The 13,718-nt window shown below is 39.2% G+C and overlaps 1 protein-coding gene across 1 annotated transcript in view; it reads right to left on the reverse strand.

Annotated features, from left to right (window-relative positions):
- The window catches only part of MKRN2 (makorin ring finger protein 2), a 17,873-nt gene continuing 4,155 nt past the window's right edge, over positions 1-13,718 (reverse strand). The window contains exons 4-8 of the mRNA XM_087709107.1: positions 13,223-13,530; positions 9,555-9,769; positions 8,557-8,667; positions 3,488-3,632; positions 1-3,071 (exon numbers count right to left, since the gene is read on the reverse strand). Coding sequence (XP_087565233.1) covers positions 2,928-3,071; positions 3,488-3,632; positions 8,557-8,667; positions 9,555-9,769; positions 13,223-13,530 — 923 coding nt within the window. The 3' untranslated portion in view covers positions 1-2,927. The remainder of the gene's footprint in view (positions 3,072-3,487; positions 3,633-8,556; positions 8,668-9,554; positions 9,770-13,222; positions 13,531-13,718) is intronic.

The following is a 13,718-nucleotide window of genomic DNA, read 5'->3' on the forward strand; positions in this document are numbered from 1 at the left end:
TTAGCATTTGAAGGACCACAAACCTGGAACAAGGTTTAATAAATTATCTAATAATAAATTTACAGCAATAACAGATACAGTCTTCAAAATAAGTGCCAAGCTTAGGATGGATCAGAAAATGACACTATTAACCATTGACAAAGAAGCAATTCAGTCTGCTTGGACATTTGTCTACAACCTCTATAGCCCCACGGGTAGCTAATTTTAGACACTGAGTTTTAACATGTGGCTAATTATTAAAGATGCCACCAAAGACTTGTATGAGACGGAATATCTGGTTTAGGTACCGAAAATGATGCTGTTTTGGAACTATGCTGTTGGAGAATAAACTATGACCATACTTGTTTTTTCTCACCTGATACCTAAGTGCCAAACCAGCTGATTGAATTAAATGCATTTTTTAAATGTCAACTAAAGCAGGTGCTGACCACACGGTGTATGTTCACATCATTGGGCATTTATAAATTCTTGTAAATATAAACACAGCCATTGACTGCGAGAATGAACTCATAATATATTCGCAAAATTCCAAACATACTCCTGGTAGTATACACCATCTACTTCTATATTAGACAAACAAGCCAGACAGGATACTCTGATTCTTTATAGTACTTACACCACAGAGGCCTATATGATTATTTCCCCATATACTTTCCCACTATCTACACAATCTCATTTGTGAGGATTTAGAATATTTCAGCAGCACTTGTGATAGCGCTTTATAACACGGGTGTCAAACTTGCTGCATCATGTTGCCATCACATGATGTTCTGTGATGTTTTTCCCATTTGTGGAACGGGGGTGGATATGGCCTGCACATGACGTGTTTGACACCCCTGCTTTACAACATGGTGAGGTATTGAATCACTGTTTTCAGTAACATAGTAATGGCCTAAAAGGTTAATAGTTGTCTCAGCAACTTTAGACAATCTCAAAATTTAAGCAGAGTCGTGATGGGAAGCTATCTGGGAATTCTAGGCTTGTATGTTAAAGTGAGGGATCCCCCCCCCCAAAAAAAAACAATAAATACTCTTATAATGCCTACCAAGTAAAGTACGTTTCCTGCAGTTACTAGGAATACGGGCATTGTTTTTAAAAATATATTAAAGTTCAGTTAATAGCAAGCAGGATGGGACAGTTAACATGTGGCTTGTTTATTCTGACAGGGACTGCAATTTCCATACAAAGCATATTCAAAATCCAGAAAGGTAAAATGGTCTCTATTCCATTGAACTTCTACCACTTTCACCCACTACTAGTTGGATTGACCCGAGTCATGATTTTCCATTACCTGCTATCCTCCTATATAGTATGGTATCATTGTTTTGAAGGCTGAACACTATTAATTGCTTCCACTAAATGGGACTAGGATGAGAGAACATCTTAAAACAATTGAACTGGAGAGTTTTGCAATACTTTGGATGTCAAGGCAAACATGTACAGCATCCAGAAAAAGACGTAGCTGCTTTAAAGAGCTGTAGAAAGGGGCTCCATGAGCAAGCATGCTGCTCTGAAGCATCTTTTTGCCTCCAAATTTGAAATGCAGAATGGCCCTACTTTTCAGGCAATGTTCAGACAGTGCTACTTTTTAAAAAGTTACAGAGCACCAGTATTTTGGCAATGCCTATTATGTCCATGAGAGCCAATTTGGTGTAGTGGTTAAAACATCAGGCTAGAAAGCAGGAACTTGTCCGTTCTTGTCCTGCCTTAGGTATAAAACCAGCTGAGAGACCTTGGGGCAGTCACTTTCTCTCAGCCCTAGGAAGGGAAATCCTTCCCAACCTGCAGGAACTTGTTCAGTCTCCAAAAACACAATCAAATAGAAGAGGGAAAAATACCAATATATGGATTTAACAGATTTCAGTTCAATATTTGAACATGCATATTGGAACTAAAACAAGTATTTCTGAAAGTCCAACCGCCACTTACTTGGAGCTAACTAACAAAGGAATTCTCTACCTATATACTTGGTTACTGCTTCCAAGAAAGTCATGTAACTAACATGGAATATTTTGACTGTACTTTCATTCTTAGATATCTCATTCCTACTAATAATCTTAAATGTGGCTACTTATAGTTGCATTAAAATGGAAAAATGGGTACAACTTAAGCCAGAACTGTAGTATAGCTAGTGTGGAAAATGTTTAAATAACCATGCTGCTTATAAAATACATTAACAATGCTCATGCCCATTTTTTTAAAAAAGATCTCATATTTATTTTAAAAAAATTGGCCATGTGCAGCGTTACAAACCCTTAGAGCAGTGGGTCTCAACCTTCCTAATGCCGCGATCCTTTAATACAGTTCCTCAAGTTGTGGTGACCCCCCCAACCATAAAATTATTTTATGTTTTCTGTATTTTTTTGAAAATATGTGTTTTCCAATGGTCCTAGGCTACCCCTGTGAAAGGGTCGTTTGACCCCCCAAAGGGGTCCCGATCCACAGGTTGAGAACCACTGCCTTAGAGGATAGGTTGTTTTTTTTTGCTTACAACCCTAAAAACAGAGTCTGATAATTTTAAACCACACTGATATATTTGACATGGATAATTAGATGCATTTTTCCATTCTTTTATTAAGATATTATAATATTAAAAGACAACCTCCAATTGGATCTAGCTCAAATCTTAGAATAGCAAGTTTTTTTTCAATAAAATGGGAGTAAATATTCGTTTAAACTAAAAACACATTGCTGCTCTTTCCCTTCTAATAGAAAAGTTCTTCTCTTCATGATTACATCTATCACTTTTATTCCAAGCACTCATTTTATGATGTTTCAACACTTTTGCTCTACAGTGACACTCAGACTAGAATTTCACCAGGACCTCAGTCTCCATGGCACAGTAATCCTAACATTGTGGTACAAAGTTACTGAAGAAACAGAAGGATCAATATGGAGTATGGACACGGGAGAGATCTTGTGGTAGTCTAGGGAGGAGCAGCAGATTCGGCATCTGTGCCAGAAAGATGCATAAAAAGCTCTCCAATCTCAGTTACATCATCATTGGCAACTGGCAGAGTCCTGTTTTCTCGGTCTTCGATAAAATCCCACAGACGAACAGAGTTGAGGAACTAAAACAGAAGGCATATTAGTTACTCAGACATATCTCTTATTCACTTTATCATGATCACAACTTTGAATGGTCACTGAACAAGTGGTAAGTGAGGACTACTGTATGTAATTTTCAAAGCTGTTACAATTGCTAGACAAACAGCTGCATGTATTCTTAAATGCACATTTTAAAATTATTGAGATTAATTGGGTTCTAAAATGGAAGCAAACAAGTGGATTATCAAAGTGGGAACTAGGTTTATTATGTCTGTGTTACATTTATTATATAACACAGATAAAGTGTTCCTCCTTTCACAATTATTCAGGTGTTTTTAAAATAGCATGTGCTGTCTCAAATGAAAGGAGATGATTAGATCCCAGAAGTTTTGGGAAGCTGAGACAGGATAGAGAGAGAGAGAGTTATGTATCTTCTTACCCGGACTGTCCCCTCAGAGCTGAGCTGCTTTCGTGGCTTCTCCGGCTCAGCTCGTCTTCCATCTGGGTAAGCATGGAGATACAAACATTTCCCCCCAAATGGGCAAGTTCCCTTTCCTTGTTCAAAATACTTGCAGGGCTTTCTCCTAGAATAAGAGAGTGAAGAATGCATATCAGTCACTCATGTGGAGACTGGCAGTTCAATGTATTATTACAAACTCAAGTTTAGTGGCTCTAAAAAGAAAAAGAAAACCAATTTACAGAGAGAAGATTGATCCTAAAAGCAACCCTGATGCATATTTCAGGACAATTTTGAAATGTGAATTGTGATGACAAAAGTATAAAGCAACTCAGTATTTAAAATTAAAACCATTGGCTATATTTATATGCTGAATAAACCCCAACATCTTTCTTTGGCAATAACCCATGCTGAACAATCTGTAAATGTACATTTATACATTTACATGTATTACATTTCTTCTCTGACTGCCACTGTCAAAATGAAACATACTCAGATCTTGGTGCCTTGTTCTTTCTCCAGTCATTACTCTATTATTTTCAGCCCATTTCTCCAATTTATAAAGATAATTTTAAATGTTATTTATTGAGTAATTACCCTACTAAATTTTATGTAATTTGAAGTATGACAGGCCTTCTCTTCACTTAGTCAACTAAGGAGTTAATAAAGATGTGGAAAAGTCACTAGGCCCATTTGGGCCACTTTCCTTGATTTCTCACACCAGCACATCTTGAATATGATTTCCAAGGCAACATTTACTGTCATTGTTACTCACGCCTTGTATGATTATCCTCCTAGTCAAAATGTAATGGGTTACTTTGTCAAACTCTTTGCTGAAATCAAGATATATTAACTCTAAAACATTCCTAGGTTCTGCTAAGGAAGCAGACAAAAAATAACAAGAAGATTGTTAAGAAAAGTTATTAACAAATTCACATTAATTACTAACCCTCATTGTTTTGGGGCATATTAAGAGATAGATTAGTGTGGAAATTAAGACATTAGGCTAGGCTAAAATAAATTCTTTATTGGCCAAGTGTGATTGGTCTCACAAGGAATTTGTCTTGGTGCATATGCTCTCAGTGTACATAAACGAAAAGATAAGATAGAAACTCATAGGAGAGTGTGAGTTCTAATTCTGCCTAGGCATTAAGCCAACCGGGTGATCTTGAGCTTTCTCAGCTCTTATATTCCCACTTAAGGTAAACTTTTAACCAAACCACTGAATCTTTTCCATTACATCTTTGCAAAATATAAACTCACAGGGTCTCTTTTTATCTTGATGCACATAGGGATTTATTCCAGTTTATCTGGAGACCATCATGGCTAAACAATCTAACAATCAGTTTGTTCTGATCAACAGCTGCAGATTTCAGCTCTAGATTTATTCACAGCACAGCTCCTGATGTCACTGATAAGCAAAATGCTCCATGGAGAGCAACATAATGTAAACAACGAAAGTTCAGCTTTTTTAGTCATGCACAAAATGTTTTAGAGATTAGCAGTGAAGGTTACAGAACTACAAATGTGTCATTTTGCTAAAAATAACGTACATTTACTGTGTTTCCCCGAAAATATGATGTGTCCTGATAATAAGGCCATGCCACATTTTTCTGGTGGGCAAAAATATAAGCCCACCCCCGCAAATAAGCCCCCTGGACAACCCCCCACCTCCGGCCAGGCAGAGTGCCGCTCACCAACCTAGCGGTATCCCAATGGTGCCAAGCCACATGAATGGGGTGGGGGAGTGATTGTGTTGCTTGGTGCCTTTGGGATACTCTAGGTTGGTGAACGGCACTCTGCCTGGACGGAGGTGGGGGGTTGTCCAGGGGGCTGCTCTATTGCGAGCAAGCTCCCAAAGAGCTGGGCACAGCCTCAGGGGCGAATGGCTGTGTTGCGCTGTCGCAGCAGTGCAGCACAGCAGCCATGAAGCAACCACGCTCACGAGCAGCCACCTGGCAAACCCCCTTTCCAGCTGGGCACCGCACCATTCACTGACCTAGGGGTATCGCCAAGCCGCGTGAGCGCCTATTTGCCACTGCCCAGCTCTTGCAGCTTGGCGCCTTCAAAATGCCAGTGAATGGCGCTCTGCACGGCTCCCGCACCTCCCAGCCTCACGATGCCCTGGCTCAGCTCTCCCTGCAGAGCCAGAGCACCGCCATTCCCGCTACCACTGCCAGCGGCATCCCAGCATGGCTTTTTCAGCAGCTTCCAAATCGAGTCTTCCTGTAGTGGCTACTCTGGGCATACGCTCTATGGTTGGATGCTCTGGGAGTATGCTCTGCCAGCATCCAGCCCACAACCATAGAGCGTACGCCTAGAGCGGCCACTGCAGGAAGACTCAGTTTGGAAGCCGCCGAAAAAGCCATGCTGGGATGCGGGCCTGTAAATGTGGCCAACTGCTAAGCAAAAGGTCATAAATCAAAGATTAACTGTGTTTATTTTTCAAACAGGGATTTTAACATCACACGAGAACCACCACATACAGGTAAGTATAAGTATAATCTTTATTGTCATTGTACTTAAATACACACGGCTTGGCGATACCCCTAGGTCAGTGCATGGCACTGTGCCTGGCTGAAAAGGTGGCTTGCTGGGTGGCTACTCATGAGCGTGGTCGCTTCATGGCTGCTTTGTGTGCTGCAGCAATAGCACAACACAGCCGTTCGCCCCTGAGGGTATGCCCGGCTCTTTGGGAGCTCGCTCGCCCATATTTTGGGAGCTCGCATATTTTGTGGGTATTTTCAGGGAAACACGGTAACTAAATACTAGTTGAAAGAATAGAATAAAATAAAATAACAGAGTTGGAAGGGAGTTTGGAGGTCTTCTAATCCAACCCTTGCGCAGGCAGGAAGCCATATACCATTTCAGACAAATGGTTGTCCAATCTCTTCTTAAAAACTTCCAGTGTTTGAGCATTCGTAACTTCTGGAATACTATATTAGTACTATATGGTGTATACTGTTTTTTCCAATAAAACCAGAGTTTAGTGAAACTTTTCATCCCTCGACTTATAATTGCCTTGACCTATAACAAAAATACTGATCAAAATATTATATATTTCTTAAACCTATTCACATTTTCATTCTGAATTTACTACTTCTAAAATATATTTGATAACATCAATAAATCAATGAAATATGTTCTAGTAAAAGAATATGATTTGAAAATACAGTCCTTCATATATGCAAAAAAATACAGATTTGGGCTTAGGAAAAAAAGGGGGGGGGGCAGTGAATCATTAAGGGACAAGGAAAAGGACCTAATCCCTGCCCTGAATTTATTTGATATAAGATGAGACAGGGAGGACCTGTGGCAGACTTTCAAGATTCTCTTACTTCCCTTTCTAACAATAAAAAGTATTCCTGAAACCTCTGGTGATTATTTCTTGACCTTAAAATGTTGACAACAATCTTGTAAGTCTCACTACTGTCTGAGAGGCACTTGATCTCACTTTCCAGTCTAGAATATGGTGACAGACCCTTGAGGCACCCAGCTGTCTGCAAAACATGTAGTTGAGGCATTATTACAGCCTCAACAGCAGCAAGATACATAGATAATAAACCCATAGAACACTGTGATACAGTTAGCAGTAAAGTTCAGGTTCATCTTAGCAGGAAGCCAATGCTGTTCTGTTCTTCTGGAGGTCTACCAGAGAAGTTTGAAGAAACTCAAGATCCCCAACTTTCAAAACCTATGTGATTTGTTCATGACAGGCTGACTAAGAGGATTTTCTACAGGTCAGATCAAGGTCACCTTTGTTCTTGGTCTGCTGAAAGAAGTGTCAGCCAGATGGACAGTCCTACTCATTGTGAACATTTTCAAATAATAACTTCAGGCATGCTTTTGATCTATTTGGCAGATTTGCAAAGTAAAACAAGGACATTGCAAATTTGTAGTAGTATGTGGCTAATTTTTAGTTTCATGCTGGAGATGTGCACCAAATGATATTTCTAAATTCAACAGTTTCAGAAATACTTTGGTAAACTGAAGGATAAATTAGTAAAATGGGGCATACCAGAGAATAGCTCTAGGACATCTACCGATGGCTTGTCTTGACAAACTTTCTTCCTGTGAGTTGGTTGGAAAGCACCAAACCAGTGGAACTATGAATCATCTCCCAAATCACTTCATGGCCTCTTCTTTAGGAAATTCCAGTGTCTTCTCCCAAGAGCTCAGCAAGGAGGCCCCAGGCAATTAAAAATGTTTCAGATAAGCAACAATAGGCAAGTGCATTTTATTATCCCTATAATTCTTCACATCCCATCAGCACAGAAATACAATAAAGGCACATATTTGTGTTTCAGGGCTGAAATGGGGTGTGGGTCCTTCTGCTCTCTGAGCTTGGTTGTTTTCTTGCTGATGTTTCATACCAAAGCAGTAACATCATCACTGCTAGCAAGGAATGTAGTTTGCTCTCCATTCATATTCTAGTGGTATGTCCTGTCCTGTCAGTGTTGGTGAGAGTGGTATTGGGGATTCTTTGATTGCGTATCATTTGTAGCCCAGAGTTGAAATGAGAATTGGGTATCCCAATTAAGGAAATGCCAAATAAGCTAACAATAAACAGCCCAACTAAATTACCACTCGCCACTCGCATCAACACTTGACAAGACAGGCTGCTAGAATATAAACTAAGAGCAAACCCCACTCCTTACTAGGACTGATGATGTTACCTAGTTTGAAAAATGAAATGTCTGAATGAAAACTACTAAACTCCAAAAGCACCACAGACCCTTCAGAAATACAACCTTCTGCTCTTTTCGACTCTGGTGTGGTGCCTGATTTCACAGAAAAGAAGAATGTATAGCATGGATTGCCCTTACAGTGATTAGAGATATACATACTGATTGAAATGATTGATTGAAACTGGACCTATTTTGCAATGTACAATACTTGTTTAGTTGAAAATAAATGGTCACACAGAATTCTCTTACTCCTTTACAGGAAGTCCTTGTTTACCATCCAGTCATTCAGCCACTGTTTCAAGTGGCACAGCAGGGAACAAAAATGTCTTACAAATGGTCTTAAATGCTTGTACATACACTTACCCAACCCCTTGCTTAAATGCTTCAATTAGTTCATTCTTTTTTGTCTGATCTTCTACCCAGTACACACTGGGAATGACAAACTCGGATACCACGCGGCATTCTGGACAGGACCTTGAGTAGCAAAAAGAAAAGCTGGTATATTGCTTGTTGAAGAAGCTATTTTACCTAACTCAAAAACAGAACAAAAAGCAACAAATCCCCCCCACCAAGGTTCTCTGAATAAAATTACCCTTCCATTTATCATGATTTTAAAGGCATTTACCATGTAATTTTATTAAACCTAAACATTCTCTTTATTAAGAAAAGTCCATCTTATTTGTGTTTTCTGATCTAGGTTTTCACTCCTGCAACTTAACTTTTTATAATAAAAGTAAGCTTTACAGCATTTGAAGAGCACCTACTTCATTTCCTGTAAAGTTCAATATTTATCACTTTGTTGGTCTTTAATTTCTTTTTTTTTAAGTGGCAGGACTTGAACTTAAGAAATAACTAGCACCATCCAGCTCAAAATCTGCTGGAGAACTCCTATCAGTTTCATATAAATATTGAAATAAAATGAAAACAGACTAGAACTTAGAGGGACATAGTAAGTGCCCCAACTAAAATTTGTTTGAAAAAAATGAATAGAATTATGGCAAACAGCATCAGTCAATTCAGAAAAACATTGTGCTTAATAGCATTAATAATGATGCAGAAATCAGCCAGCACTAAACATTAGTCTGTAACCTGGTGCCCAAACGAACATAATCCATCAGAAATCAAAGACCCAAAGCCCACTCTAAAGCTGTTTGAAATTAATCAATTTTAAAGCAGTTTGAAATTAATCAAGATAATCTGCAACTGAGAAATCCAACATCATATTTTGTCCAACTTATGTGTCTTGGTGACTATCCTTGTCAACTGTCAGCTATTCTATCATTTTTTTAAGCTGTAAGGACTGAACAGTTTGAAAGGAAACATATAACAAAGTTTTGGAAGAACCGGCTATGGGAACTTACTTGATGATGGGATTCTCAAACTGCTTGATCCCCCTCCACTGACGGATACAGGACAAACAGTAGGTGTGATTGCAGTTAGAAAGGATGCCAAATCTTCTTTCGGATGCGGATGGCTTGTCATAAACCACTTCCATGCAGATACTGCACACTTTGTCTTGGCTTGCCTGGAAGGCAAATGCGTTCTCCATGTCATGTTCAAAACTAGCCATGCACATCTAGATAGGGGAAGAGAAGGCAAAGATAGAGCAAAGGAGTGGTTACTCTGGATTGATAAAATAGTATGCTTGCAGTAAAACACAACAATTTCATTAAAATCAAAGAAGCTTACTCTTAAATAAGTAGATGAAGAACTGCAAACAGAGAAAAGTCTGTCTCTGCCTACCATTGAAGGCTTTAAGTTTTCAATTAGCATTCAATTTTATTGGCAAGAACCACTGCTAATAAAATTGGATTACATAATACCAAGTAACTTTATTAAAAACTACCAGTCACTTTGTTCTTACTGAAAAATGGGACATAATCCACTGCTATAAATAACACTGGCATTTGAAGTGTCAGACAGAAACAAATATGATACAGATACAGGATTTTAAAGATAACTGAATAGAATTATGGGATAACAGAATTGTACCTTTTATAAATTATCAAGCAAAATAAATGAGCACATATTTTTACACAATAAATCATAGCATGACAAATGAACCAGATCAGTGTGTATAGGGAAGCTCCACAACATGCAACCAATTCAACAGATTAACAAAGTTTGCCACAATAAGTCACAAGCTGAACAGGAATGAATAATTTTTAATATTTGTAGGTATGAACTTTAATATTAAAAAACCCTTGCAAAAAATTAATTACAGATAGTCCTCGACTTTTTACCACAATTGAGCCCAGAATTATGGTTGTTTATCATGCTGGACATTAAGTGGGTCATCCTGACCATGCTTGATTTTACGACTTTTTTCACATTGGTCTTTAATCTCTGCAGCCAGTAAGCAAATGCTGTGGACGTTAAGTGAATTGTCTGGAACAGATGCTTTTTTGCCAGAAACCAAACACTGGTTTCCAGCAAAGAAGTCATAAATTGCAGTCATGTAACTGTGGGGCACTGCAAACATCTGTAAATGTGGGCCTGTAAATGTGGCCAACTGCTAAGCAAAAGGTCATAAATCAAAGATTAACTGTATGTTTATTTTTCAAACAGGGATTTTAACATCACACGAGAACCACCACATACAGGTAAGCATAAGTATAATCTTTATTGTCATTGTACTTAAATACAACAAAATTGGTTGTAAATGATTATGCTGGGGTCTGACCTGGATTGGATCCTGCAACCTTGTCCTGGGACACACATTTTTGCCTGCGTTCATAAATGAGTTATATTTAGAATAGAAGGCTAAACTAAGCGATTTTTCTTCTCCCACTTTCATGTTATTGTGGAATCAGTCAAAAATATATGTTTAAACTAATCACAGTTCACCATGATTTTCTATCTAATAAGTTCATATTAGAGAAAAAAAATCTGACCATATTTTGTACAGGTGGCTTCTATAATCTATAGGTCAATTAACCACAGTTCTGCTTAGTAAATATAGCTCAGATCTTCTTATCCCTATTAAAGGATTTAGGCATATGGCTGTGTTTGGAGGATGACTTTTGGGATACATTCTGTGTATTTTATGCATGTGCAAATAGGAAGAAATAGGCTTTGGGGCATATGTAAAGTACAGTGTGTTTTACCAATATCTTATCTCTAGTTTTGTTTCTGCGGTTAAGCTAAAATAAAATAGAACTCAAATAAATAATGAGGGTCATCTTTGTTTCTATGAGCCATATTCCCTTGGATTAACAAATCTGCATGTTAATACAGAACATTAATTGATCTAAAACCAGACTATGTACATTCTTCCAATAATCCAAAGAATTTTATAAGCATACAATGAACAACACATTCTTTCTTCTAAAATATAAAAGAAGTTAGAACTAATACGATTGGGCCTATATTTCTTTCTGACATTTTTTATCAAAGAATTAAATTGCTTTTTCACTATGTGATTAGGTAGAGAGATCTTATAGTCCTTTTAACAAAGCTGCCATTCCCCATATTCAGATGTTGTGGGGTACTGCAATTTCTTTCTTGCAGGTCTGAAAGAGGAGAGAAGCTATACAAACCCAAGGTTTATACAGTGATTTCCTATAATGGAAAATAATAAAGTATTCCATTAGATTTGCACAAGCTTGTACTCAATCCAGATAAGACCGAGTGGCTGGTGTATTTCCCTCCTACTAATTGGCCAAGTGTTCCATCTCTCAGGCTGGGGGGTCAAACAGTACGCCCCTCAGACAGGGTTCGCAATTTGGGAGTCCTCCTGGACCCACAGCTGACTTTTGAACACCACTTGTCGGCTGTGACCAGGGGGACATTTGCCCAGGTTCGCCTGGTGCACCAGTTGCGTCCCTACCTGAACCAGGAGGCCCTCACAACAGTCACTCGCGTCCTTGTGACCTCTAGACTGGACTACTGCAACGTGCTCTACATGGGGCAGCCCTTGAAGAGCATTCGGCGACTTCAGCTTGTCCAGAATGCAGCTGCGCGAGCGATCGTGGGTGCACCTCGGTTCACCCACGTAACACCTATCCTCCGTGAGCTGCACTGGCTGCCTATTGGTCTCCAGATACGCTTCAAGGCACTAGTCGTCACTTATAAAGCCCTTCATGGTATTGGACCTGGGTACTTGAGAAACCGCCTGCTGCCAATTACCTCCACTAGACCGATTAGATCCCACAGATTAGGCCTCCTCCGAATTCCATCCGCCGGCCAGTGTCGACTGGCGACTACCCGGAGGAGAGCCTTCTCTGTGGCTGCTCCGACCCTCTGGAACGAACTCTCCGTGGAGATTCGAACCCCCACCACCCTCCAGGCCTTCCGCAAAGCCCTTAAAACCTGGCTGTTCAGGCAGGCCTGGGGCTAAAGAACTATTGCCCCCGTCTCGAATTGGTATGACTGTTGTGTATTTTAAATTATGTATTGTTTTTGTGTCGTTTTAATTTTCTGTTTGTATCCCCCTTCCCTGGTTGAGTTGTGAGTCGCTCTGAGTCCCCTTCGGGGGAAAAGGGCGGCATATAAATAAAATAAACATTCAACATTCAGTAAGCCTTTGAAATGTAAGTAAAAAAGATCATGTTTATATTTTGGAATGTTGCCTGTTCAGCTGCTTCTGCTGGAAGATATAGAAGAAGATATAGAAAATCCACACAAGGAATGATTATGCCCTTGTGGGCAAATTGAGTTGCATAAGCATGCTTTTCTTCAGTGATAATTTTCAAAGGATATTTTAAGTATTTGTTTTTCCAATACTAATTTCAGCCTATAACCTGTGCTAATACCTATCTCTCCCCTCCCCCTTCCCCCTAACATACACAGTTGTCATGTTTTGTGCAGCATAAAATCCATCAGGAATTGGCCGCTAGCATAGCAAGAGTTAGTAAATCGGATGAGGACCAGTTCCACATTTTTACATACCCATATAATTATTCACTCTTTATCATTCTTATATTTTACATCCTGCATTATTAGTTGGCCTGATTATTTTTGTCAATTAAATAATTATTTGATTTGAAAATAACAGAGCCAAGTTAGTTTTATTTCTGGTCACGTTTACCTTCTCGTGTGCCTTCCTCTGTTCTGGATCAAAGGGATGGAGTACTTGCAACCCACAGATTTCACACACTTGCCCATGGAGGTAGAGGCACCGGTCCCCAAACTGGCACATGCCGGCTGCTGCGTAGGGACACAACTGCTCATCATAGGCATATGAGCTCCCAGGTTCAGCACCGTCTTCAAGCCCGCTGCGGATAGCATCTAAATACGAATGGGGCTTTGCTTCTGGTATATCGGCTGGCATACTGCAACATGCCAAGTCACTTACTGAACCTGGCATTGTCCTTTCTTCATTGGTTCCACACAAGTCTTGGAATAGGAAGAAAAAAATATATTTGATCACATTAAAAAAAGGCCATGATTCTCATGAAATCCCTATTCTAAAGCAGGGGGAATTAGCAAGTATTTCTAAGCTTGAATTTTAATAGCAGTTGATGCGCTTCCATCAAACATGAAAAATCTGCTTTCAACTTCAAAGCACAATAATTATTATAATC

Source organism: Thamnophis sirtalis, unplaced genomic scaffold (assembly GCF_051295495.1).
Source record: "Thamnophis sirtalis isolate CommonGarterSnake01/CBP01778 unplaced genomic scaffold, rThaSir2_p1.2 scaffold_3, whole genome shotgun sequence".
Classification (NCBI taxonomy): Eukaryota; Metazoa; Chordata; class Lepidosauria; order Squamata; family Natricidae; genus Thamnophis; species Thamnophis sirtalis.